The sequence below is a fragment of the Phyllobates terribilis genome, unplaced genomic scaffold (assembly GCF_046119375.1).
Source record: "Phyllobates terribilis strain yellow unplaced genomic scaffold, ASM4611937v1 Scaffold_2__4_contigs__length_985480577, whole genome shotgun sequence".
In the NCBI taxonomy this organism is placed as follows: domain Eukaryota; kingdom Metazoa; phylum Chordata; class Amphibia; order Anura; family Dendrobatidae; genus Phyllobates; species Phyllobates terribilis.
Window position 1 is genome coordinate 709806209 of NW_027362762.1, and position 27931 is coordinate 709834139.

At 45.7% G+C, this 27931-nt stretch overlaps 1 protein-coding gene across 3 annotated transcripts in view; it reads left to right on the plus strand.

The window, feature by feature from the left end:
- The window catches only part of PHTF1 (putative homeodomain transcription factor 1), a 383734-nt gene that overhangs the window by 294166 nt on the left and 61637 nt on the right, over positions 1-27931 (plus strand). For all 3 annotated transcript variants that reach the window (XM_073667168.1, XM_073667167.1, XM_073667166.1), the window contains one exon: positions 1943-2212. In XM_073667168.1, the coding sequence (XP_073523269.1) occupies positions 1943-2212 (270 nt within the window). The remainder of the gene's footprint in view (positions 1-1942; positions 2213-27931) is intronic.

Consider the following 27931-nt stretch of genomic DNA (forward strand, 5'->3'; position numbering starts at 1 on the left):
GCGACCTCCACCACTCTTCCACGGGGCATTAAAACTGTCTTGTTAAGCTACTGTGACCTCCACATCTCTTCCAAGGGGCATTGATATTGTCTTTTTATTCCACTGTGACCTCCACCACTTTTTCAAGGGGGATTAAAACCGTCTTGTTAAACCACTCTGAACTCCACATCTCTTCCAAGGGGCATTAAAACTGTCTTGTTAAGCTACTGTGACCTCCACGTCTCTTCCAAGGGGCATTGATATTGTCTTTTTATTCCACTGTGACCCCCACCACTCTTCCAAGGGGCATTAAAACCGTCTTGTTAAACCACTCTGAACTCCACAGCTCTTCCAAGGGGCATTGAAATGTTGTTTTTAATTAACTCTAACCTCCACGACTCTTCCAACGGGCAATGCATTTCCTCCTAATTTTAGTCAGCTTTTGCTTTTCAATGCATAGGCGAACACTAAGGGAGACCCACTCCCCAATAATGGGTAGAAGGTTTTTAGTACACTGTAATCCACATCTGTTTCAAGGGGCATTGCAGTGCCTCATCATTTTTGGAAAGCCTTCCATTCACTGCTTAGGCCAACAGTGTACAGGAGACCCAGTTGCTATAAATGGAAAAAACTGTTTCGTTAAGACCCTTTGACCTCCATGTCACTTCCAAGGGGCATTGGAGTCCCTCTAAATTTTTGGTAGGCATTGCACTCACTGTAAAACTATAACTGTGTAGCCGAACCGCTCCTTTTGGTACAGAAACATATCTTACAAGACATGTGTGGTTGACTAGCCTGATATTGATGTGAATGGTCCCTGTTCCTCCTGCTCTTTGTCCTTTGCCACCACCTCATCCATCATTCATCACCTGAAGCTTTGTTTTAACGGGAGTCATAGAACTAAGATAGTAGCAGGAAAAAATCTAGAAATCCTAAGGAGATGGATGGCCTCGTGATCATGAATAATTTACTCGTTGTGTAGGAGGCCGACCATTGCTGCTGTCTACCTTCTGAACTTTGTGTTTAAGCCTGATTTACCCAGGACCCGCAATCCTCTATGTCTGGAGGACGTGTTGCATCCCAGTGTCCAACTGTGTCCCGGCTTCCACAATATTAACCCAGTGTGAAGGCGTCAGTGAGATGGACCATCCCTGGCCACATTCACTTGTCCACGTGTTTGTGGTTAGGCTGTCCTTCAAATAGGGGCGGCTGGGGACCGTTTATGGACCCCCGGCCGCCCCCAGACGGCTGGAGACCGTGTGTGGGGACCCGGCCGCGGGGCGGCTGGGGACTGAGTATGGACACCCAGCCTCCCCCTGGCGGCTGGGGACCAAGCCCCTGACGAAGCTGCGACACGCGTTGGGTCCAATTACTTTGGAAGTAACTATATGCGTTAATTTTGTACATAATGTTTTCATCTGCCTAGGTTACGTTGTTACCACTCATATTGACCGTCTATTAATATATTGACCTTTTGGTTAGTGATCTAAGGTGTTGTCTTCTATTTGGACTTAATAAATAAAGGATTTTTCACAGTGCCAACAAAATTTAGAGGTTTTTTTGTATTGTCGGGCTATTTTTCCCATACCTCTTGTATCTGAATATTGTTTACACATGATAAGTGTTTTAAGTGTTTTTAAAAAAAATCTGTTTGTCTGTGTGTTGCTGGTGTATTATTAATAAAGATTTTTTGATATTTTGCATTATATCTGGGAGTGAATGGCTTATTGTTTTGCCCTACGTCCTTTTCTCTCCTTTATACCAATTGATCCCTAGCGTGGGTTTACTGTAGCACCCTTTTATGTATTTTTATATTTAATCATTGAACTGTGCCCGCTAACTGCATTGTGTAAAGCTATGTACTAACACGCTATATTGCTATGGGAAAATCATGTAACAAGGATGTTTTGTGTAAGAACTTGTATTTTTAGGGAAAAGTAATGGATTGTTTTGTTGTGTCCAGGTGAGCTCCTATGAGGATGGCGTGGGATATCAAATGCTAGGAAATGTGGTCACTCTGGCTTTGGGCGCCTTCCCCTTCTTCTTCCATATATGTCAACGGGACATGGATCAGATATTTTCACTGACCAGCAAGGAGTACCTGGCAATCTTCTGTGGCGGACCCCCGACACCTCTTCTCTTCATTCTGTCATTCATTAATCTGGTGCTTCGCATCTGTCTCACCTGGATGTTCTTCTTCCTGATGTGCGTGGCAGAACGAACATATAAACAGGTTGGCATGATATAATGGGCTTATGTTATAGTTTCATGATGACTTTATGCAATTTTAAGAGGCTTGCCCTATGTTGAAATGTATTCGTTTAATGGCCAAGAAACTCATCAAGGAGTTTTATCACATTTCCAAAAATTCCATCCAGCCTCCTTCATACCAAACATATTTTTTATAATTTACTTAATTTACAGAGGTGCCATCATATGCCAGTTCCGGTCACAGGATGTGCCTGTTAAAAAAGCCATGCTTTGAAGGGAATCTGTTACCAGGATTTTGCTGCCCATCTGAAAGCAATCTGATGTAGGGGCAGAGACTCTGATTCCAGAGATGTGTCACTTACTGGGCTGCTTGCAGCAGTTTTGATAATTTTTTTTAGTCTCCTGCAGATCTACCAGTTCTTTAAATGCTGAGCTTTGTATAACCCTGCCCACACCACTGATTGGCAGCTTTCTGTGCACACTGTGGATAGGCAGAAATTTGCCAATCAGTGGTATGAGCGGGGTTATACATAGCTCATGAATACGGAGGACTATATGACAGCATGTTTACTAGTCCTCTAGTGATAATCTCCGCCATTCAGCCTGGCAAGTGACACATTGCGGGAATCAGGGTCTCTGTCTCTACCTTATGCTGCTCTCAGATTAGATGGCAAAAGCCTGGTGACAGATTCCCTTTAAATGGAGGAGGTGAGTTGGCATGCTGGTACAATGATAGAGCAATTGGCAAAGCAGAAAAAAATGTTGTTTTCTCATTAAATAACTTGTAGGCAACCAAAGCCGGAAACTTGTGTGTCCCTAACTGCCACTTGTAACATCCTGGCCCAGGGTAGGACATAACAGAGTTGTGGCTGGGCTTTGCTTCATCAGGGGAGAAGACTCAATTCACTCAATTATTTACATTGGGGAAAATAAGTATTTGATACACTGCCGATTTTGCACGTTTTTCCACCTACAAAGAATGGAGAGGTCTGTAATTTTTATTATAGGTACACTTCAACTGTGAGAGACAGAATCTAAAAATAAAAATCAGAAATTACATTGTATGATTTTTACATAATTAATTTGCATTTTATTGCATGAAAAAAGTATTTGATACATTAGAAAAACAGAACTTAATATTTAATACAGAAACATTTGTTTTCAATTACAGAGGTCAGACAATTCCTGTAGTTCTTGACCAAGTTTGCACACACTGCAGCAGGGATTTTGGCCCACTCCTCCATACAGATCTTCTCCAGATATTTCAGGGGCTGTCACTGGGCAACATTGAGCAACATTGAGCTTCAGCACCCTCCAAAGATTTTCTATTGGGTTCATGTCTGAACACTGGCTAGCCCACTCCAGGACGCTGAAATGCTTCTTACGGAGCCACTAACTAGTTGCTCTGGCTGTGTGTTTCGGGTCATTGTCATGTTGGAAGACCCAGCCACGACCTATCTTACATGCTCTTCCTGAGGGAAGAAGGTTGTTGGCCGAAATCTCATGATACATGACCCCATCCATCCTCCCTTCAATACGGTGCAGTCGTCCTGTCCCGTTTGCAGAAAAGCACCCCAAAGTATGAAGTTTTCCCCACCATGCTTCACGGTTGAGATGGTGTCCTTGGGGTTATACTCATCCTTCTTCCTCCAAACACGGCGAGTGGAGTTGATACCAAAAAGTTCTATTTTGGTCTCATCTGACCACATGACCTTATCACATGCCTCCTCTGGATCATCCAGACGGGCCTTGTCGAACTTAAAACGGGTATGGACATGTGCTGGCATGAGCAGGGGGACCTTGCGTGCCCTGCAGGATTTTAATCCATGACGGTGTAGTGTGTTACTAATGGTAATGTTTGAGACTGTGGTCCCAGCTCTCTTCAGGTCATTGACCAGGTCCTCCCATCTAGTTCTGGGCTAATTCCTGACCTTTCTCAGAATCATCCTTACCCCACGAGGCAAGATCTTGCATTGAGCCCCAGACCAAGGAAGATTGACAGTCATCTTGTGTTTCTTCCGTTTTCTAATAATTCTAATAATTATGCCAACACTTGTTGCCTTCTCAACAAGCTGTTTGCCTATTGTCTTGTAGCCCATCCCAGCCTTGTGCAGGTCTACAATTTTGTCCCTGGTGTCCTTAGACAGCTCTTTTGTCTTGGCCATGGTGGAGAGGTTGGAGTGTGATTGATTAAGTGTGCGGGCACGTGTCTTTTATACAGGCAACGAGTTCAAACAGCTGCAATTAATACGGGTAATGAGTGCAGAGTAGGAAGGCTTCTTAGGGCTACTTATTTCATACAATAAAATGCAATTTAATTATTTAAAAATCATACAATGTGATTTTCTGTTTTTTATTTTTAGATTCTGTCTCTCATAGGTGAAGTGTACCTACGATAAAAATTACAGACCTCTCCATTCTTTGTAGGTGGGAAAACTTGCAAAATCAGCAGTGTATCAAATACTTATTTTCCCCACTGTATATACCCTGGCTAAGGCAGAGTGGGCACACAATATATGTGGATTAGAACTTGTTCAGAAGATCGTATTTTACCCCCAGTCAGTGGGGTAGTTGACACGAACATGCACTACTTTCCCTCTGACTCGTCTATTAATCTTAGAGGGGTTTATTGCAAGTATTAACAAAGGAAACTGTATTTGGTATTGCAAAAAATTGTAATTATTGATGTATAAAATCCGATGACATAAGGATGTCATACAGATAAAAAATGTATATACGGGTGACAATACAGATAACTAATTGGTCTTTTTTTAACGAAATCTAGACGATTTTACATACATCATCTGGACAGCCACAGAAAAGTATAAAACCCACTTAGAAGAAAACATAAAAAAAATGTTACACTAAATATATGTAACTATAATTTGAGCTACTGGTTTTGATATTTCACATTCTATTGTGCCAGATTACTGGATTTTCTAGATTTTCATTTTTCCGGATTGAAGACCTTTCCCTTTTTACAGTATACTTACTTTAAGACTTGTTGATGCTTTTTCTATCATGCTAATTATTTGCTGTTTTAAAGAGACATCACCTCACACAGTGCTAAACTGTAAGAAAATCTAATTAGCAGCAGGCAATGTATGTAAAGTATCAGGAAGCAGAATTGGAGCTGAACAATAACAGTGTTTTGTGCTATACAAATTGTAGATCTTGTACAATGCACCATCCAATTAAATGAAAAAGGTAGTTGTTATCAAAGGATAATAATAGCAATTTTGATTGCTGCACGCTGACATTTATAGATGTGAGTAAAAGAACCTCAGTGTTCTGCACACCATGTAAATGTAACATGTAATGTATTCCCATATCTGGAGGAAAGGAGGTTCCTGCACCAGCATAGAAGGGGATTCTATACGGTCAGAGCCATGAGACTCTGGAACTCTCTGGGAGAGGAAGTGGTGATGTCCAACTCACTTAATGAGTTCAAGAGAGGCCTGGACGCCTTTCTTGAGAACAATAAAATTACATCTTATGATTAGTTAATTAATCCAGGGATTTAATCTGACTGCCAGATTGGTGTCTGGAAGTGAATTTTCCTCAATTATGTAAATTGGCCTATACCGCACGGTATAGGAATAGCGGAATAGCTGCAGTGCACAAGAAATAGGCTGAACTGGATGGACTCTTGTCTTTTTTCGGCCTTATAAACTATGTAACTATGTAACTATCTATTCATATTATCTGACGTGTCACGTAACATACAGCTATCATTATTCTCGAGCAAAAATTTGTAGCACATTTGAGTACGTTAAATTTCCCAATATATCCTATACGGACAAGTAGTATTATTCTCACCCAGCCATGCCTTCAAGTAGAGATGATCGGATCAGAGAAAAATCGAATTCCTCTTTTCTTGCATATTTTCCCGGTAAATTTGATTCTTGGAGAAGTTTTTCTCCACCAATTTAATGTCCCTTATGTTTCGAGGTCTCCCTAGGCCCCAGAGCATAATAACCATAACGTGTAAAAAAGAAAAAAAACTCCTTAAACTCACCTTACTGCTCACCTCTTTGGTCCTTCCACTTATCACCATCACATGTCCGGTCCTTACGACATCTTCAGATCACTGTGTCTTGTGCTAAAATCCCTGAGCCTCTCACGCTGAGCCCAGACTTCCAGTTTTGATGGAGTCCGGGAGTGTTCTGCGCAGGCGTGCTCAAGATCACGGAGCATGCCTTGACTTTTTTCACATTTCTGCAGTACCTTCTCAGGCCTTCATCAAAGCTGTAAGTACCGGATTAGTGTGAGAGGCCCAGGGATGTCATCACGAGCAGCAGTGATATGAAGATACCGCTAGGATTGGATGGGTGATGCAAAGGAGCTTGAGAGTAGTGTTGAGCCACCCCCGTAGTGTTCGAGTTCGGTTCGGTTCGTCGAACACCCGTGTGTTCGCCGAACTGTTCGTCGAACACCCGTGTGTTCGCCGAACTGTTCGTCGAACACCTTCGAACACCGTTAAAACCAATGGCAGGCAAACAAAAACACATAGAAACACATAGAAAACACCTTCAAAGGTGTCCAAAAGCTGACAAACTGCTCAGAAGACACAACTAACACATGGAAAAGTGACAAGTACATATAGTCATGCGAAAAGAAATGAGGTGGAGGAGTAAAAGGAGGGGGAGACACAGATATAGGCATGTCATGCCCTTCTAAAATCCAAAAAGTGAGAAGCCGACACGTTCAGTCCGCTCCTGCCCGTGCCACCTCCGTGTCGCCGGGTTTGTGCCAGAGCCGCGGTGAACCCTGACGGCCAGCCCCCCTCTCCCAATACTGGTGCCTGTCCGCTGGTGGGTCGAGCGAGCCCCCCTGTGGTGGAGGCAGCTCTAAGCTTTTTAATTTAAATTGTCTCTCTAATTTGAATGAATACACTTTAAATCCATTTACAAGGATCTATTGGAGGGCAAGTCTCATGCCAACAGCCGCGTAATTCCAGCTCCAGTAGCGTCCACTAAAGCTGCTGCAGTTAAAAAGCTTTTATAAGGATCGAGCTCGGCTGTCCACCGCAAGGCATCCTACTGCCAGTCCCAGCCCCTATGCCTTGGGGTGCCTCCTGATGCTCTTCACTGAGTATCCCGTGGTCCCGAAGCATTTCCTTTGAAAAAATTAAGTGTCCAAACTACAGGTGGTGTAGCTTGCTAGTTAACAGCCGGGATAATCCGCTGACTAGCAGACACTGCTACTAGGCACAAAGTATTTCCTGGGCTAGATGCAGTTAAAAATTTGTAATTAGATACTCTCGTTGGATGCTGAGAAAGCATTCCATAGAGTCTCCTGGCACGCCATATATGATTCTCTTAAAAAGCTTGGGGTAGGGGTCTAGGGGACCCTTTTATAGCCAAAATCACGGCCCTGTATCACAATACGTCACCTAGGCTGAAGATAAATGGAACTGTAGCACCCTGAGGGCTCGGTTGCTACAGAGGTATTGCACCCCACCCAGAGGTGTGATATCTCACTCTCAGGTAAGGATGGAGTGTGGATCAGGACCCGACACCTGCATGCATTACACCACATTGCCGTGGGGCAGGGCGACCAATATGCCTCTGAGATGGGCACGACAGTCCCTGTCCCTGGCTGGAGTGGGGGGAGGGAACACTGAGGAAGGGGAACCCTGTAGTGCAGGAGCAGGGAGGAAGCAGTTCCTGGGTGCATTGAGAAGGTAGTATAAAAGGTGGGCACCATCTTAGTTCAGTGCAGAGAAGTCTGAGCAGAAGTGGCAGGGAGCAGGGGCTCTGCATGAGCTCTGCTCCGGAGGCGGGCCTAGTAACAGAGGCCCAGGCCTGGAAGAGGGAGAAGGAAGGAAGAGGAGCGGAGAAGGCTCCAGGAACGAGGAATGAAGGGATCCCAGGGGTGCGGACGGACGAGTCGCCACCGCACGCCCGAATCCACCTGCGTGGAGGGGTCAGGCCAAAGGGGGAGACCGGTCCCCGAAACTAGTGGAGGCAGGAAACGACCCTCAGCTAGAAACCGGAGGCTGTGACATTTTATGTGGCGCAGCCCCTCGCTACACCCGCTAGGAAGGCACCACATAGGGTCAGGGAAACTGGCGCCAAGTTTACCAAGAGGAGGCCCGAGGCAGCCGGACAGAAGGGTTGGTAAGAAAGGCCAGACAAAGGACACACAAAGGGGGTCCTGTGAAGCGCTCCAAAGTTATCTGGGAGTTGTCTGAGCCCCTCACCTGGTGAGCACAGTACGACGTGGGCAGCCGTTACCTGCAGACGTGGTCTGGATAATAAGAACTGTGAGTAAAGGCCCTGGACTGCATCACTGACTCCGTGTCGTTACTGCTGCTGCCCTGCACCATCACCCCCATCCTCCGCATACACTGCCCTGAGGCTATACTCCTCCCGTGGGGAGTTATGCTACGCTCTGCTGCACCCACAACACCAGCCTCAGCGGTCTGCCCTGCAGCGGCGGTTCACTCTGACCGCAATCCACGGGTGGCGTAGTCGGACATTTAAACATCAAAACCACATAAATAGTTCCGCCACTGGTTTGACCACCCTGAGCCACGGAACCGGGTCGCCGCCACGAAGACTACAACCACCAGCATCCACCAAAAAGGGTCCGGCTCCGGGTGTCCCAAGGCCCAGGGGGTGCATCAGAACATTTTCATCACCTTTCACAATCACCAATGGGACAAGGCAGGGATGTCCTCTGTCCCCTCTCTTATACATCCTAGTGACGGAGCACCTGCTCTCATCAATTCGCCAAAACCCCAATATTAGGTGGATTGAGGTGGGAGGCACCGAGTACAAGTGCTCTCTATTTGCTGATGATGTCCTAGTATATATCACTCAATCACATATATCCATCCATGCTGTTATGGCTGAAATAGATCACTTTGTTACATGGTCAAATTTTAAAATCAATGCAGCGAAGTCTGAGGCCCTCAATGTCTCCCTCCCCAAATCCATATAGGATTCCATCCAGTCCAACTTTCCCTTTGCCTGGCCCTCACAGGGTATCAAATACTTAGGAATTCCTATTCATAGAGACCTCTCCCATCTATGTTATCTTAATTTTGGGCCCTTTATTGAACAACTCCATACAGACCACGGTTGGCAAGTTAAAACTGTAAGATTCACTACGTGAACCACTGGTGTTTTGTGGAAAAGCACATGTACACTGTGTTCCAAATTATTATGCAAAAAGTGTTTAGGAGTGATAAGGGAAGAATTTGTTTGTTTGTCAGTTAAACTCATTGATGGTGATGTGTGTCAGGGCTCTTTATATCACTGTAAGCAATTGCAGACACCTGTGCTAATTAGTTTGGCAGGTGTGTCCAATGAAAGGCAAGACTACTTAAGAAGGCTGTCTCACATTATTAAGCAGCCTACATTTTCTGCCAAAATGGGAAAGAAAAAGGATGTGTCGGCTGCTGAGAAGCAACAAATTGTGGAGTGTTTAGGTCAAGGCATGACTACAATCAACATTGTGCGATGATCAGGATGAAGTGTCTTGGCAATCAAGAAGTATGTAGCTGATTCACAGTACACACGTGTGCGTGCTGATAAGGGCAAATTGAGGACTCTTTCCTACAGGCAATTACGTCAGGTTAAAAGAGCAGCGGCAAAAAAGCCTTGTCATAGCAGCAGACAAGTTTTTGAAGCTGCTGGTGCCTCCAATGTCCCCCGAACAACAAGATGCAGGGTCCTTCAGAGGTTTGCAGCTGTGCATACGCCATCCTGTCGACCTCCTCTATCCACTTCACACAAGCAGAAACGGCTCCAGTGGGCCAAACATTACATGAAGACTGATTTCAAAACTGTTTTGTTCACGGATGAGTGCCGTGCAGCGCTCGATGGTCCAGATGGATGGAGTGTAGGATGGCTGGTTGATGGACACCCCACGCAAACACGGCTACAGCGCCAACAAGGAGGAGGTGGAGTAATGTTTTGGGCTGGAATCATGGGGAGAGAGATTGTCGGCCCCTTTAGGATCCCTGAAGGCGCTAAAGATGAACTCCATAATGTATGTGGATTTTCTCAAACAGCACTTCCTGCCATGGTTCAAGAAGAAGAACCGTGTATTTCACAGCAAGATCATTTTTTTGCATGATAATGCACCATCTCATGCTGCACATAAAACATCTGCATCTCTGGCTGATATGGGCATAAAAGGGGACAAACTTATGGTGTGACCCCCATGCTCCCCTGACCTCTACCCCATTCAGAACCTCTGGAGCATCATCAAAAGCAGTGTCTATGATGGCGGGAGGCAGTTCACATCTAAGCAACACCTCTGGGAGGGTATTCTGTCCTCATGCAAAACAATTGAAGCAGAAACCATCCAAAACCTGACAAATTCAATGGACGAGAGAGTTCAGAAGCTCCTTTCGAACAAGGGGTCCTATGTGAAAATGTAACATCACCTAGAATAAAGTTTTGAGTTGAAAACTGTTTGATTTCAGTTTCTAATAACCTGCTAATGCTTATAATTTCAAAAATGACATTTTTTTTGGTCTTTATTAAAATGAAAAGGTTGATCGAAAAGTTTGGGGGATCTAAGAGTGTGGCAACCCAGTAGTCATGATTACTTCGAATTCTGACAATATGAGGGTCATGTTGCAGGTAGTGCAGCAAGAAGGCACTTATGTGTCTTGCGCATCTCGGAGCCCCAAAATTATTTTCCGGGCTAGATGCAGCTAAAAATTATTATTAATTTTAAATCTGGTGGAGCTTAGTATAGATGGCCTAATAGGATCAGTGCTGCACACTGCTTCAAAGCCCAAATTATTTTCCAGTCAAGATACAGATAAACATGATTAGTAATTTTAAATCTGGTGGAGCTTATTATAGATGGCCTAATAGAATCAGTGCTGCACACTGCTACAAAGCCCAAATTATTTTCCAGCCAAGATACAGATAAACATGATTAGTAATTTGAAAGCTTAAAACGGTTGGTAGGGTGATTTTAACCAATCATCAAGCTTTTACTCTCCCCAGGATGACACAGGGGTAGAAAAGTCGTTTCGGATCCATGATTTGTTCATCTTTATGAACGTGAGTCTGTCTACATTATCAGTGGAGAGCCGCGTGCGCTTATCTGTCAGCACACCACCAGCAGCACTGAACACACGTTCAGACAGAACGCTGGCTGCGGGGCATGACAAGACCTCCAAGGCGTAAGTGGCTAGCTCCGGCCATTTATCCAGATTGGAAGCCCAAAAAGAGCAAGGGTCCAGTGACACAGTCATGGCTTCAATGTTTACTTGGAGATACTCCTGTACCATCGTCTCTAGGCGTTGACTTCTTGTCTCCTGTGGCCTTGCAAAGGATGGGCTAAAAAAGTGGTGAAATGATTCCGCAAAATTGATGTTACCAGCAGATACTGTGGTTCTGTTACGGTTTGAGTGCTGAACACTTGACGGTCCCACGGTTGGCAAGTTGGAACTGTGAGATTCACTACGTGCACCACTGGTGTTTTGTGGAAAAGCACATGTAAGATTCTGCAACAGTCTCTGCTGATACTCCTGCATGCGTGCATCCCTTTCTATGGCAGGAATAATTTCTGCAAATTTACTTTTGTACCGGGGATCTAACAGTGTGGCAACCCAGTAGTCAGGATTATTTCTAATTCTCACAATTCGAGGGTCATGTTGCAGGTAGTGCAGCAAGAAGGCACTCATGTGTGTTGCGCATCCAGGAGCACCAAGTCCCTGTTGTGTTGGTGGCGAGGTAACAATCATGCTTCCTTCCTCTGTCCTCTCCCCCCAACCTCGCACAACAGAAATGTGATCAAGGTCTCCCTCATCTGATGAGTCTTCCATCAGTTCGTCCTCCACTTCTTCCTGGGCTCCTGCACCTTCCTCACTAGTTTGGCTGCTACCATGCGCCCTGGTAAAACCATCTCCCCCACGCTCACATGCCTGCCGCCTTGGTGCTGCCGACCGTCTGGACCTTGCAGATGTTAGCCCTTCCGCATACAACTCCTCCTCCTCTACTTCCTCCACCTCCTCTTGTGCTACCACCTGACTCCGAATTCTGTTTAACATGTGCTCCAGCATGTAAATCACCGGAATAGTCATGCTGATAATGGCATCGTCAGCACTAAACATCTTCGTCGCCATTTCAAAACTGTGCAGAAGGGTGCATAGGTCCCTGATCTGAGACCACTCCTCCAGCGTGATTGGCCCCACCTCTGGATCTCATTGGCCCAGGCTATACGTCAGAACGTATTGCACCAGGGCTTGTCGGTGCTGCCACAGTCGCTGCAACATGTGCAGAGTTGAATTCCACCGGGTAGGCACATCGCATTTTAGCCGGTGAAGTGGCAGGCCCAACGACTTCTGTAGAGATGTAAGTCGCTGAGCTGCGGGATGCGAACGGCGGAAGTGAGCACACAGCGACCGTGCCCTCTGCAGAAGGCCATCTAGTCTGGGATAGTGGGCTAAAAATTGCTGGACAACACGTGAGCCATACAAGGCACGTGTGTGACATTGCCCCGGCGAAGGGCCGCACCCAGGTTTGCAGCATTGTCGCACACGGCCTTCCCTGGTTTCAGGTCCAGTGGAGACAACCATTCATGAAATTGGTTCTCCAGAGCTGACCACAACTCCTCAGCTGTGTGACTCACATTTCCCAGACATTTCAAAGTAAAAACCGCCTGATGACGTTGAGCCCTACTGCCAGCATAGTAAGGAGGTGTGCAGGATCCCTTCTGGGCAGTTAGAAAGCTTGTGGCATGACCAGACAGGCTTTGGGTGCAGGTGGAAGACCGAAAGGAGGTTGAGGAGGCAGAAGCAGTGGAGGAACTTTGACATAAAGAGGATTGACGCACAACTCGTGGGGACGGCAAGACTTGGACAGCAGCCCCTTGTCCTGCTGTCACCATAGTTACCCAGTGCCCAGTCAGCGACATGTAACACCCCTGTCCATGCCTACTCGTCCAAGTGTCTGTGGTGAAATGCACCCTGTCACACACAGAGTTTCTCAAAGAAGCGGTGATGTTGTGTGCGACATGCTGGTGGAGCGCAGGCACACCTTTCTTTGAGAAGTAGTGCCGACTGGGCATCTGATACTGGGGCACTGCGACGGACATAAGGTCTCGAAAATCCTCTGTGTCCACCAGGTGGAAAGGCAGCATTTCTGTAGCCAAGAGCTTGCAGATGGTGAAATTCAACCTCTTAGCTTTCTCATGGCTAGGAGGAAATGGTCTTTTATTTGTCCACATCTGAGGGACCGAGGGCTGGCTATTGTGCTTAGACGGGGTTGATAAGGGTGTCCCCGGCAAACTGCCGGTCTGTGAGGAAGATGCAGGCGGACATGTTAGGTTGCCTTGATCCAAAGGTGGTGCTATCGATGTCGGACAGCGCTCAACACCAGCTGGTGTTACCACCTCCAAAGAAAATGATGACCTGCCAATCACGCTGGCTGTTGCGGGTAAAGAGGTGGCAGGTCTGCGCCCCAAAACAGGTGTGACTGCTGTCCCCCCAGTCACAGAGGATGAATAGGCCGCGGATGCACAAGATATGGCAGACGGTGGTTGACCCGGCCGGCTAGGCCGCATTGTAGCACACTGAGCTTCCCACTGCAACTTATGCTTCATGTCCATGTGCCGGTTCATGCATGAAGTACTCAAACTATGTATTTTTTGGCCTCTACTTAGCTTTTGCTGACAAATGTTACAGATAAGACGAGTTGGGTCATCTTTATTGATCTGAAAAAATGCCCAGGCTATGCAAGGCTTAGCACCCATGCGACCTGAAGAGCCACCACGACTTGTGGTGAGAGGCAGAGTTGTGTTTGAGGATGCAGTTGTTGACGTGCTTCCAGTACTACGTCTCTGTCCAGGAAGGTGCAACCTGACCTCGCCGTCACTAGCATCTTCCTCCACCTCCTCTGCTGACCTCATCTCTTGGCTGACTGTGGGTTGACAGTAAGTGGGATCTCCAAACTCATCATCATCACCCTGTGCGTTATCACACCCGTCGTCCTCAGAGCCAACCTGTTCCTGCCCTGACAAAAAACTAAAGTTGTCGCTCCAATCAGGTATTTGAGTCTCATCATCGTCTTCCTCATTGTCTCCACCAACAGGAGTTACAGTTTGGGAACGAGGGTCTACATTATGGTCAGAACCTTCTGCGTCTGGTCCTGGATCCGACTCATAAAGATTCTGGGCATCAGTGCAGATCATTTCCTCGTCTGGATTCACAGAAGCGCTGGAGTCGACCTCTGATTCCCAGGCTATAGTATGAGTAAACAGCTCTGCAGACTCAACCATCTGTTCTACCTCATACTCAGACGGGCAGCTGGAGATTTGGGAGCTGTGAGGAAGCAAGTGCGATTGGGGTGACACCTTTGAGGACTGGAGTATTTGTGATGTTGAAGTTGATGTGGAGGAGAGCCCACTTAAAGGAGCACTTGATATCCGTTGAAGCACCTGCTGTTTTTGTGCCTCATCTGGAATTTGTAGCGTTTGGCGTGGCCGTAAGAAAGGGATCTTATCACATTGTCCGCTAAAAGAAGTAGACATTTTAGTTTGGCTGGAAGATGGTCTTTCTTCTGCAGATGTTACTGTTGCTTTAACACCTACCCCACGGACACAACCTTTTTTTCCCCTTCCCAACACGCCTATTCCCCTTTCCACCAGCAGCAGGCCTTTTTCCACTCATTTTGGTGGTTAACTAATTCACAACTCTGGAGTTGTTTGCACAAAAAAACAATGGATGGGAACCGAGCAGAGCTGAGTGGCCAAACTGTGGTATTAGGCCAAAACTATTGGCTGGGTTAGATGCAGAAAAAAATTATATTCAATTTGCAACCTGATGGAGGTCAGTATAGATGGACTAATAGAACAAGTCCCACACACAGCTAGAAGCCCAAATATTTTTTCAGAGGTAGATGCAGAAAAACATTATATTCAGTTTGCAACCTGATGGAGGTCAGTATAGATGGACTAATAGAGAAAGTCCCACACACTGCTAGAAGGCCAAATATTTTTTCAGAGCTAGATGCAGACAAAAAATTATTTTTAATTTGCAACCTGATGGAGGTCAGTATAGATGGACTAATAGAGAAAGTCCCACACACTGCTAGAAGGCCAAATATTTTTTCAGAGCTAGATGCAGATATAAATTATTTTTAATTTGCAACCTGATGGAGGTCAGTATAGATAGACTAATAGAGAAAGTCCCACACACTGCTAGAAGGCCAAATATTTTTTCAGAGCTAGATGCAGATAAAAATTATTTTTAATTTGCAACCTGATGGAGGTCAGTATAGATGGACTAATAGAGAAAGTCCCACACACTGCTAGAAATCCAAATATTTTTTCAGAGCTAGATGCAGAAAAAAATTATATTCAGTTTGCAACCTGATGGAGGTCAGTATAGATGGACTAATAGAACAAGTCCCACACACAGCTAGAAGCCCAAATATTTTTTCAGAGCTAGATGCAGACAAAAAATTATTTTGAATTTGCAGCGTGATGGAGGTCAGTATAGATGGACTAATAGAACAAGTCCCACACACTGCTAGAAGGCCAAATATTTTTTCAGAGGTAGATGCAGAAAAAAAATATATTCAATTTGCAACCTGATGGAGGTCAGTATAGATGGACTAATAGAACAAGTCCCACACACCGCTAGAAGCCCAAATATTTTTTCAGAGCTAGATGCAGACAAAAAATTATTTTGAATTTGCAGCATGATGGAGGTCAGTATAGATGGACTAATAGAACAAGTCCCACACACTGCTAGAAGGCCAAATATTTTTTCAGAGGTAGATGCAGAAAAAAAATATATTCAGTTTGCAACCTGATGGAGGTCAGTATAGATGGACTAATAGAACAAGTCCCACACACAGCTAGAAGCCCAAATATTTTTTCAGAGGTAGATGCAGATAAAAATTATTTTTAATTTGCAACCTGATGGAGGTCAGTATAGATGGACTAATAGAGAAAGTCCCACACACTGCTAGAAGGCCAAATATTTTTTCAGAGCTAGATGCAGACAAAAAATTATTTTGAATTTGCAGCGTGATGGAGGTCAGTATAGATGGACTAATAGAACAAGTCCCACACACTGCTAGAAGGCCAAATATTTTTTCAGAGGTAGATGCAGAAAAAAAATATATTCAGTTTGCAACCTGATGGAGGTCTGTATAGATGGATTAATAGAACAAGTCCCACACACAGCTAGAAGCCCAATATTTTTTCAGAGGTGGATGCAGAAAAAAAATATATTCAGTTTGTAACCTGATGGAGGTCAGTATAGATGGACTAATAGAGAAAGTCCCACACACTGCTAGAAGGCCAAATATTTTTTCAGAGCTAGATGCAGACAAAAAATTATTTTTAATTTGCAACCTGATGGAGGTCAGTATAGATGGACTAATAGAGAAAGTCCCACACACTGCTAGAAGGCCAAATATTTTTTCAGAGCTAGATGCAGATATAAATTATTTTTAATTTGCAACCTGATGGAGGTCAGTATAGATGGACTAATAGAGAAAGTCCCACACACTGCTAGAAGGCCAAATATTTTTTCAGAGCTAGATGCAGACAAAAAATTATTTTGAATTTGCAGCGTGATGGAGGTCAGTATAGATGGACTAATAGAACAAGTCCCACACACTGCTAGAAGGCCAAATATTTTTTCAGAGCTAGATGCAGAAAAAAATTATATTCAGTTTGCAACCTGATGGAGGTCAGTATAGATGGACTAATAGAACAAGTCCCACACACTGCTAGAAGCCCAAATATTTTTTCAGAGCTAGATGCAGAAAAAAATTATATTAAATTTGCAACCTGATGGAGGTCAGTATAGATGGACTAATAGAATGATGCTATGCCCAAAAGATTTTACTTCACTAGGTGCAGTAAAAAAATTGGTATTCTATACACAGGTGGTATATCTTGCAACACAGATAGGCTACTCCACTGACTAACACACTCTGCAATAGGCCAAAAAGGATTAGCTTTGCTAGATTCAGCCAAATGCTGTGAAAAAAACTTGCTCAGCACTGGCACAGACCTGCCTGGCAAAAACTGATAAGAACTGATGTAACCTAGTCCTGAAAAGGACTGCAATTACAATTAGTCTTTACTCCCACAATCTATCTATTTAAGAGCACAGACCAGCCTGATAAAAGTCGTAGGAAATGCTGTAACCTAGTCCTTAAAAGGACTGCAATCACAACTATTCCCTACTCCCAAGCTATCTGTAGATTTGTGCGAAAATTGGCTTGAAATTAACAAGGTATAGCGCACACAGCAACAGCGGTGCCGTCTAACACGCAGCTGCAGCAGTGAGAAAATGGTGGCGACGGGGAAAATGGCTTGGTCTTATAGGGCAAGGACATGTGACATACACTGCCAATGACACATGCCCTTGCTTGTGTGAAAAAAAGCACTTCGCTCCGTGTGTGCGCTGCTGATAGGCTGACAGATTGCACCTCCCCACTGTAAATGCGAGAAAGAGAAAAAAAAAATGGAGATCTTCATTATTCCTGCAGAGATCCATCCCCTGCCCCTCCCCCCACCCCGCTGTACACTCAAACTGCGTATTAACATTAATTTTCATCATTACTGAGAAAAAATCCAGTTATGATTTTGGTGCACGAACAGTTATCGAACATAACCTCGAACAGCCGAATTTTTATCAAATCGTTCGTGTTCGCCGAACGGCTCAAACACCGCCCAAAACAGCTCGAATTTGAGATTGGCGAACAGTTCGAGTCGAACAACGCTCATCTCTACTTGAGAGGTGAATATAAGGGTTTAAAAAAAACTAAAAAATGTTATGATCTTTTACAAAACAGAAGCCAATAATCATAAAGTGCAGGACAGGGGAAATTTTAAGCAAAGTAATAAAGAACTTTTAATGAAAAAAAACGATTAAAAAACAAATAAGTTCATAATGGTAATTGTCCTCAGAGGACACAATTGACACGTGTTGGTGGGTGAACCAAAGGGAAAAGAACCGCTAGAAGTAATAATCCAAGTGGAAACGATAAAATGTAATCAATTCATAATGACATATGCACAATGGAAATAAGAACGGCATTCCAAGGGAAAATTGTATTTAAGTAAAAAGTCAATCAATATAACAATATAATAGTATACATTCTGGCAGCCAAAATGAAATGGGCTCACCCACCAAATATACCCGACGCGCGTTTCACGAAGGCTTCATCAGGGGTAGAATCTGTGTGTAAACGAATTACAAAGGAAAATTCACATTTCGACTAATGCTGATTTTTGTAAAATTTAAGAAGAATTCAGTTCCACTTTAATTTATTCTCTCATATATACCTGCAGGCTATTGTTAATGCTCACAAACATATCACAGATCAAGAAATACATTGAAGGGGTTGTTGTCAGCAAAAAAAAAAAGTAAGCAGCTCAGAATGGTATACAAAATTAAAAAAGGCATACTCACCTCAGTGATCTACATCACTTTAATTTAACACAGCTCGATCCCCCAATGGTTTCTCCTTTTTTGCTGGAGCCATGATGTTTTGCCTCAGGCACAAATAGTTGTCTGTTACAATTAATCCCTAGCTGTATTGGTGACCTGCTTTATGCCATAGATTGGCTGCAGCAGTCACGTGCAGCATGTTCAGATGGCAGAAAATTATTGATGCATCAAGAATAAGAGATCTGCAGAGTAATGAGTATTATAAGAATCTGAGGTGTAGGGATCGGTGAGTATGATTTATTTTTTTGTACACCATTCTGATCTGTTTTCTCCTTGCTGAATAACCCTTTTTAATAGAAGAGAAGGGAAAATGATACAGCGCTCATTCCCTTTCACTATTTCTCTTTGTCTCTTGATGCCCCAAAGCCAGTAACTTACCTACTGTCCTGCATATCTGGTAAGGACCAGAGTTTTTGCTGTTGCATAACTATAGGAGGAAAGACTCGTATTATTAGATGCCAGTGGGAGAAGGAGACCAATTGTGCCCACAAAATAGTAGCAACAGCACCAAGGAAAAACAAAATGATGGAAAAGTATTTTTGTGCCAGAAACATTGTAAATTTCTTAAACATACAACCTCAATTCCAAAAAGTTGGGAGTCTGTGAAATAAATGTAAAGAAAACAAAGAATTCAATGATTTGGTAATCTTTTATAGTTATTTTTTTTTTATTCAGAACACACAACAAATTGATAAAATTAACTGATTTAGGAATTGATGGCAGAAAGACATTTCAAAAAAATTGAAACAAGGCCATGTCTACCATTGTGTTGTATCCCATCTTCTTTTTACAACACTCTGGGAAATAAAGAGACCAATTGCTGGAGATTTGGGAGAGGAATGTACTCATATTCTTGCCTGATGTAGGATTCTCTCTGCTACTAATTCCTGGATCGAACATAGAACATATATCAGAAGTTGAAAGTTAGACATTTTCGGGGCGTGGCGATGTAGTGGAGCTGAGAGGACGCGTCTAGGCAGAGCTCCCATAATCCTGAGCCAATTCCTGCATTTATATTATCCAAAAAGGACTCACCCCGGTGATACTGTGGACCCTGGGCTCCTGGGGACCTCCGGCTCCTGAGGAGGTGCGGTGTGCGGCTCTGGTCGGTTCAGATGCAGGAGAACAAAAGAGGGAGACAGAGCCAGCGGAGGACGGCGGCCATTTGCTGCTGCGTGCTTCAGCAGTTGGAGGCACAGAACGGAAGCATCCACCTCAGGAGTGGCTAGCTGGACGGCGCACCAGACTCACGGAGGTATACAGGGAGGAAGACGCGGTGTGAGCTCTAAAAAATGAGCCCCGCGCTCCCTCATTAATGACCTAGACCGCGTGCTAGCGCCCGCCATTGTACTTGTACTAGTGCTTTCACTATCACCTCCGTTGCTCAGAACTGGGGCCGCGGTTGCAATGGCAGTCTGCTGACAGCGCAGTACACCAGGCCGCACGCTGAGGTCTGCTACAGGACTCTTATACTTTGCATTCATCACTCAGAGGCTGGGGTCATAGTTGGTATAACCATTTGCTGGCAGGGCAGTATATTAGACTACTTGCTGGAGTCTATCTCTGTACTTTCACTTTCACCTCCCCAGTCCCCTGAGGCTGGAGCCATAGATGAGGCAGCCTGCTGACAGTGCAACATATCATATCTGCAAAAAGACTGGCACAGCAGACTGGGCTAGTCATAAAGCCCACTAACCTGACCATACTGACTCTCTCTACATTGCTGAAATCCATGACAGTTTTTTCAAGTTGCTCTATTACTCTGCTTAAGACTGTCTGCACTGCTTCATATTATTAGTAAACCAGGAAAACTGTACTTACATCTCATAAAAGTACTACTACAGTTGGGAGCAAGGGAAGAAGAGAATATACCTAACCATCTTGCTGTTTCTCATAAATGTTAACTATGAGCCGCTCAAAGAGTTCAGGAGTGGCTGAAAAGCTGAAAGAGTTTTGCAAGAACTGACCCCCCAGACAACTCACGATCTCTCAGAAGTAATCCATTAAATGTTAAAGCTGCCGACCAACGTAAAAATCGTGCTTCTGATAGTGAAGAGGGTGGAGATCAAGAAGATTGAACTGTAAGACAGGCATCTGAACAATTAATGCAAGCCATATATCTAACTAGGACATCCCTGACTGGGAAAATAGAGGAGGGGCATTCTGAAGTGGGATGTCTGACAAGATATGCAAGCCATTGGGGGGGGGGGCGCATCATGGAAGTGGAATCAAGAGTGTCCCACCTGGAGGATAAACTTGCACCTATGGAGCCAAATTGACGAAGGTGGCTGGTTCCATAAATGCCTGGAGGCAGAAGGCGGATGACTTGGAGAATAGAATGTGCCGGAATAATATCCGAATCATTGGATTACCAGAACACTCGGAAGGTCAGCGACCTGAGCAATTCTTGGAAAGCTGGCTCAAGGAAACTTTAGGGGATGAGTTCTCTCCAACATTCGCTGTGGAAAGGGCTCATAGGGTCCTGACAAGACCTCACCCCCCGGGCTCTCCACCGCGACCTTTTCTGGCACGGCTCCTAAATTGCAGGGACAGGGACACTATTCTCCGCATGGCACGGCAAAAAAGTCCCATTAAATTCAACAATGCCACAATATCAATATTCCCGGATTTCTCTATGGAACTTCAGAAACAACGGGCTCAATTCATGGAGGTCAAGAAACAACTCAGAAAAAGGAATATTCTGTATTCAATGACCTACCCAGCTCGACTCCAAATTGTTAATAAGGGTTCCTCCATATTTTTTACAACCCCAGCGGAGGCCATGGAATGGCTGCGGTCCCACACAGGACCAAATGGAAAGTAGCCCTGATCTGTTTGCCGCCATCCATATATGTCTGCATAGGAAATGGAACTCTCTCAATATTTGTAATGATAGGAGCTCTTTCCACCAGCGTCCAATATAACAACAATACCGGACACTGTGTTCAGTGAAGGTACCCTCTTTTTGGAATACGACAGGAGCATGAGATTGTGCTCCTTCTTGAACTTTATCTTGTTCTTTCTTGTTTTAGTTTTGATAATTAATGCTTATATATATACTGCTGCCAAGACACCAATTAAGTTGCCTGCAAAATTTAACCTGTATGACAATGTATATCATATCTGGATAGGGGAACATGGGATCTGAAATTATATGTATGACCTGGAATGTGAGGGGTCTTAAATCTCCTCGAAAGAGAATTAAGTTTTTTTTCCCAGATTAAGCATCATCATCCTTATATTGTAGCTTTGGTTGAAACACACCTGACAAGAGATTCGGCTCACTATGTGCAGAAACCATGGGTGCAATGGTCCATACATGCATTTCACACTAGTTACTCTAGAGGGGTGTCCTTGTTAATACACAAAGACGTTAGATGGGAGGTCAAAGAGGCTCGGACAGACCCTCATGGATGCTTTATTTTTGTACATGCATCGGTAAATCTGAAAGATTTCATCATAATGTGTATCTAAAACCCACCCCCAGCTAATATGACAGTTCTTAAGAAGACCGTAAGCTTTGCCCTAAATTATTCAGATGCACATGTTATGTGAATGGGAGATTTTAACCTAGTCATGGACAATGGTCTTGCTAGACTCAGATTGGATGACGGGGCCTCCAGGGTGACCACCTCTCCATCCCAGTTATCAATATTCATGGAAGGCAATGGCTGGTTGGATCTGTGGAGGATACGCCATCCTGATGTGAGAGAATATACTTGCCACTCGTCCACTAGACGCACTTTGTCCCATATAGACTATATATTTGGATCCATTAACTTAGCAATGTGGGTGGGGATGTGGAACATGGTAACAGGGGTATTTCAGATCATAGTCCGATAATACTTAAACTCAGGTTTGGCCAAAGAAATCATAATTTATTTTGGAAGCTAAACCCATTCTGGCTGAAATTGATAGGCTCCAACGATAGAACTCTAGACCAGTTGGATTGTTTCCTTTAGTCTCACCTTGAACCCCAAAATATTAACTTGTTCTGGGATGCCCTTAAAGCGTATTTAAGGGAATGTTTATCTTTTACAATATCTTATATTAAACGGGTGACATCAAAGGAGGAGGATGAAATGGAAAAACGACTGAGGGATTCGGAAACAACTTATATAACTAATCAAACAAATTAAAATAGAATTGAGCGGTTGAACGCCTATAGGTTATATACCCAATATATGGGCACCAAATCTAAGCGTAAATTATTCTTTACCTGCCAGTCATATTTTGAATTAGGGAACCAGTCCAGTAAACTACTGGCATTTATAGTACACCAGCATAACACATCTAATACCATACTTCAAATTCGAAAACCAGATAACTCGATAGTAACCTCAACAGATGACATACTCCAATGTTTTCTAGATTATTATAAAACACTATATAGCTTCAAAGGTGGTTTCAACACCTTAGAATGTCTTAAATATTTATCAGACATAAAGTTTCCCACGTTAAGCCCCACTCAACAAGCCTTTCTGGGAGCTGATTTTACTATAGAGGAGATAAATAGAGCTATAGTGGATTTGGCTTCAGGGAAGGCACCTGGGCCAGATGGATTTCCTATAGAAATGTATAGGAAATATAGGGATATTTTGGCACCATTCCTTCTAAAAGTGTTTCAGAGGACCTGGGAGGAAGGTTCTTTACCAGACTCCTTTTATGAAGCCAATATAATAATACTTAAGAAAGAAGGGAAAGATCCTCTCAAATGTGGGTCATACTGCCCCATATCATTGGTAAATGTGGATTACAAAATTTTCACTAAAATCCTGGCCCCTAGACTAAACTCAGTGATACTTGAAATAATACACCCAGACCAGACCGGTTTTATGCCTGGGAAGAGTACATCTATTAACATCAGGAGAGTTCAATCAGTAGTTCAGTACAGTTCTCTGGTACCAGATAATAAATGGGCTCTGGTCTCGCTGAATGCAGCTAAGGCCTTTGATTCCATTGAGTGGTCCTTTTTATCTGCTTGTTTACAAAAATATGAATTCGGTCCTAAATTTCGGAAGTGGATTTGCGCAATATATATGAAACCAAAAGCCCGAATAATTATAAACAATTATAGGTCAGGGTCATTCTCTTTGGCAAGAGGAACATGTCAAGGATGTCCCCTCTTCCTGGCCCTTTTTGCTCTTGCAATCGAAGCACTAGCAATATGTATAAGGTCCACTCCAGCCATTATGGGTATAACTATAGCAGACCGTTTAGACACTATTGGCTTATATGCTGATGACATGGTGATATTTATGGATAAAGTAGAAGAAACATTACCACGTGTGATTACCACTATAGACAAATTTAGTAAATATTTGGGATTATACATAAACTGGGATAAATCCGCTTTAATGCCTCTTTCCCAGGATCCAATGGATCACCTTGAAACGTTATCCCCACTGCCTATTGTATCTAATTTTAACCGGTTCAGGACCTCCCACTGTACATAAACGTCGGTGCTGCCTGGGCTCTGTGCAGCGCCGATATTTAAAAACGGTGGGTGGTCCCGCAGCGCTCAGGACCCCCAGAGTCCTGCAAGCGCTGCGGTTCCGGTGCAGAGCGATAGCTCTGACAGGGGACATCATCGGGACCTGATTGGATCAGGTCCCAATGATGTTGTTAACCCTTTGCTATCTTCTATATGCCGCGATCTATAGTGATCGCGGCATATAGAAGATAGTGAGAGGAGAGGGGGTCATCAACTTACCTCTCCGACGGCCCCCTGATATCTTCCAGGACCTGCCATTGTTATGGCAGCTGGAGGTCACATGACCGCCTCCAGATCTGCCATATATGGTGTCCTGCTAGTGTGGTGCCCCTGAGGGTTCAACCGCCACAGGGATGCTGCACTTCTCCAATGGAGTGTAGTGTTCCTCCTCTGAGGTAAGAACAGTGTGATGATCAGTACCCTACCTCCACATCCAACACCACACTTCTCCCACCAGAGGGGGCTAATGGGCACCAGGTGCTGCCTCTTTTGGCATTCGGGAGACTGGGAACAAAAAAGTGATAGGAATCAGTTAGTGGGTGAGGGTGGAGGACTCACATTATAGTGACACCTTAAATTTCATATTTAATTCACTGCCATCTTGGCTCTTGGTTCTCGACTGTTCTCTGACAGGTCACCGACTGTTCTTGACTGTACTCTGACTGGTGTCAGATCGTGATCTCCCCCCATGAGCGTGGATCCTGTGTGGGCCTGCAGAGGATGGAGACACAGCCCTCGTTCCCTGGCCTTGGGACGATGGGCAGGCGGGAGATAAGGAATATCTCAGCCCGGTCGAGGACCGTGACCAAGAAGGCCCGGAGCTTTAGAGTGTAGCTCCACCGCAAATGGGTCCCGGGAGGATGCAGACGGAGTGGTGTACGCCACCTGTCCTCGCCTACCTGATCTATTCAGAGGGATTCCGGTTGCAAGAGTGGACCGGCCCCCGACACCTGACCTTGCAACTCTACGTCCTGGTCAGGGAAGCCCGGTAGGCCCTGAGGATCCCACCGGGAACGGGAGGAATGGCGCTGCCACCCGTACCCTTGTTCTGAGAGAAGCTCAGAGGGAGACGCGGCCTATTCACACCCACACGGACAGGAAAGGACTAGGTCCATTGTCTAGGAACACTCTGGTGCAGGGTCCTGATGTAACACTGGACTTACTCGGAGGTTGTCGGACCCCCGCGTCTATGGTGACCGCAGGACTCCGCAGGAGCAGGGAGTCGTCTTCCTACTGCCATCTCCATCGTGAGTAAAGCCTTGGATGTTCACCCCTATGGCCTCCGGACTCATTATTCTGCACCACACCGTTCTACGTAGCATCAGACCTCCTGGACATATACCCCTTCCTTCCTGCCCCGCTGCCTCGAGGCCTTGATCCGCCTGTGGGGAGTAGTAAGAACTATGGCCGCCATAACACCATGCCTCGGTGGACTGCAGCGGCGCTGGTGGCTCGTCACCAGGTGCCACAGGTGGCGTAGTCGCAATCAGCCACTCAACCCGGATAAGCCCACACCATCATTTTCAATGTGACGGCCCTGGGCACGGAGCGGGTCCGGGCCACGGCTGCACCCCTATCTACAACATCTGGACCCATCTCCGAGTCCCCATCTTCCCAGGGCGAGGGCTTTGAGGCATCACATCACTGGCATAGTCGGCAGGATAGCGTGCCCGCAGCAAAGGAAGGAGTTACCCATTGCTGCCGGGTACTGTGTGCCTTACACTTTGAACTGTCGTTTTCCTCTTAAAATGGCACCCGCCCAAGAAGAACAGGCGCCATAATGCTGTGGAAAGATGCCCTACTAATACCTCCCATCGTGGGCTGGGCTCCCGAATGGCGCCAAAAGTGCGGACCGCCCCTTCCATCAGAGACTGTCCGCGGGGTAATGCCCGTCAAACCGGATGGGCTGAACGAAGGCGGGCCTGTCAGCATGCCGCCCAGGAACCATCCCGAAAGAGGAGGAAGAAGAAAAGCAACAAGGTGCGGCCATTGCAGTCGGAGGTTGGCAATCTTCGGGAGCTGACATGGACGCTTCTGGAGCGCAACCTACAGAGCCTTCCGAACCCGGTCCAGGTCTTTTACCCGTCGGGGAGCGAGGCAGCAAGATCTTAACAGCGGGAGAATTGGAGTTTCTCTACCAGGAAGCCCCGGGTCTTGTGCGGAGACAGAAAGAGGCCCAGGAGGCGGTGATGGTTGCATGGCGGGAAGAAATGCTGCTGTGCATCCGGACCCGCCGCCAAGGAGCTGAAGCTTAGGGAGGCGCGGTGACAGAGGTCGCGAGCGGCCCAGAGGCGGGTGAGTGTGCTACCCCTGCCCCGGCTGCTGAACCTACCGTTCCCATACTGGACCTCATGGCTGAATATCTCCTGCCCGGCGCGGTCACCTGGGAGCAGGTCTTGCTCCGGAGCTGCAAGCGTCAGCTAGAGGTGGGGACCTGCGCTGTCGCCCAACTCCCGAATCGGAAGCGCCTGAGGCTGCTGGGGTATCCACCAACCCCAACCCGGACTGGTCCACGCTTGCAGAGGATCCGCAGCAGCCCCTAATGACACCGCTAACTGCACCAACAGTCACCTGGCCGGAGGCTGAGGAGTGGGCCTGGGACAACCAGGGGGTGACCTGATGGGCTTCCCCCGGGAGACCGGGCTGAAGCGCAGAGGAGGTGTGAGCGGTGCCATGAGCAGATCCTCCAGCTCACCCGGGAGCAACGCCAGAGGGAGGTTCGCTGCGAACGCCTTGAGGTGTGGGCCAAAGCTGCTAAGTCCCGGGCCAGACAGGAAGAGGCAACCCATCCCAGTCTCCGAGTGGAAGGGCAAGTCATCCGCTTCCACCATGAGGCAGGGTGGGGGTTCATCAGGAGTCCCCAGCACGAGGACGACGTCTTTGTCAGCAGGCGGGACGTCGAGCCGCGTTTGAAGAAGGGACACCCTGGCCGGAACCTCTTCCCGGGCGACGTAGTTACATACTCTCGCCACCATGGGGTGTGGGGGTGGTACGCCCTGGATGTCCACAAGGTGTCCAGGAGCGACGCCCCCTCGCGCTCAGCCTCAGAGGACCGGTTAGCCTCCGTCGGGAGGAACGAGCCTTTTCCCAGGAGGGAACCCGAGATCTAAGCAGCCCCGGCGGTTGTAACCTGTTTAAAACTTATTATGTTGATGTTTAAGTTTTGATTTTCTATCCCCGGTTTCTGGAGACATTGGTCCCTGCGGACTTGCAGCAGACAGACTCCTTCCTTGTACATAGTTTGCATCTCTTTAGGTGCTCCTTATTGGTTTTATGTAAAACCGCGTATATATTTCAACCTCAGACCTCAGAAGAAAAACCTGTCAGGGTGGCTCTCCTGGATGTCCAACTTGGGATCTTCATGCCCTGCAGCCACCCCAGGGCCCACGTTGAGGGTTTGGGACAGGTCCCTCACAATTCTGAACTGACTCTTCGTCCTTGTACTTTAACCCGTCTGTCTGCACGTGAATGTCTCTGGAAAATGCTAGCACTTCTATAATTTTATACTTTTATACCTTTGTACTTTTGTATTGTATATTATGTTTGCAACATTTAAGAAGGTGTGCCTCCCATAAAGGGAAGATGGTTTACTGTTTGTATAAAAAGAAAACTTTCCTAGGTGTTACTCTTTTGCAGCCTGCAGACGTGCTGTGTTTCACCAGGGGGGAATGTGGCGCCCCTGAGGGTTCGACCGCCACAAGGATGCTGCACTTCTCCAATGGAGTGTAGTGTTCCTCCTCTGAGGTAAGAACAGTGTGATGATCAGTACCCTACCTCCACATCCAACACCACACTTC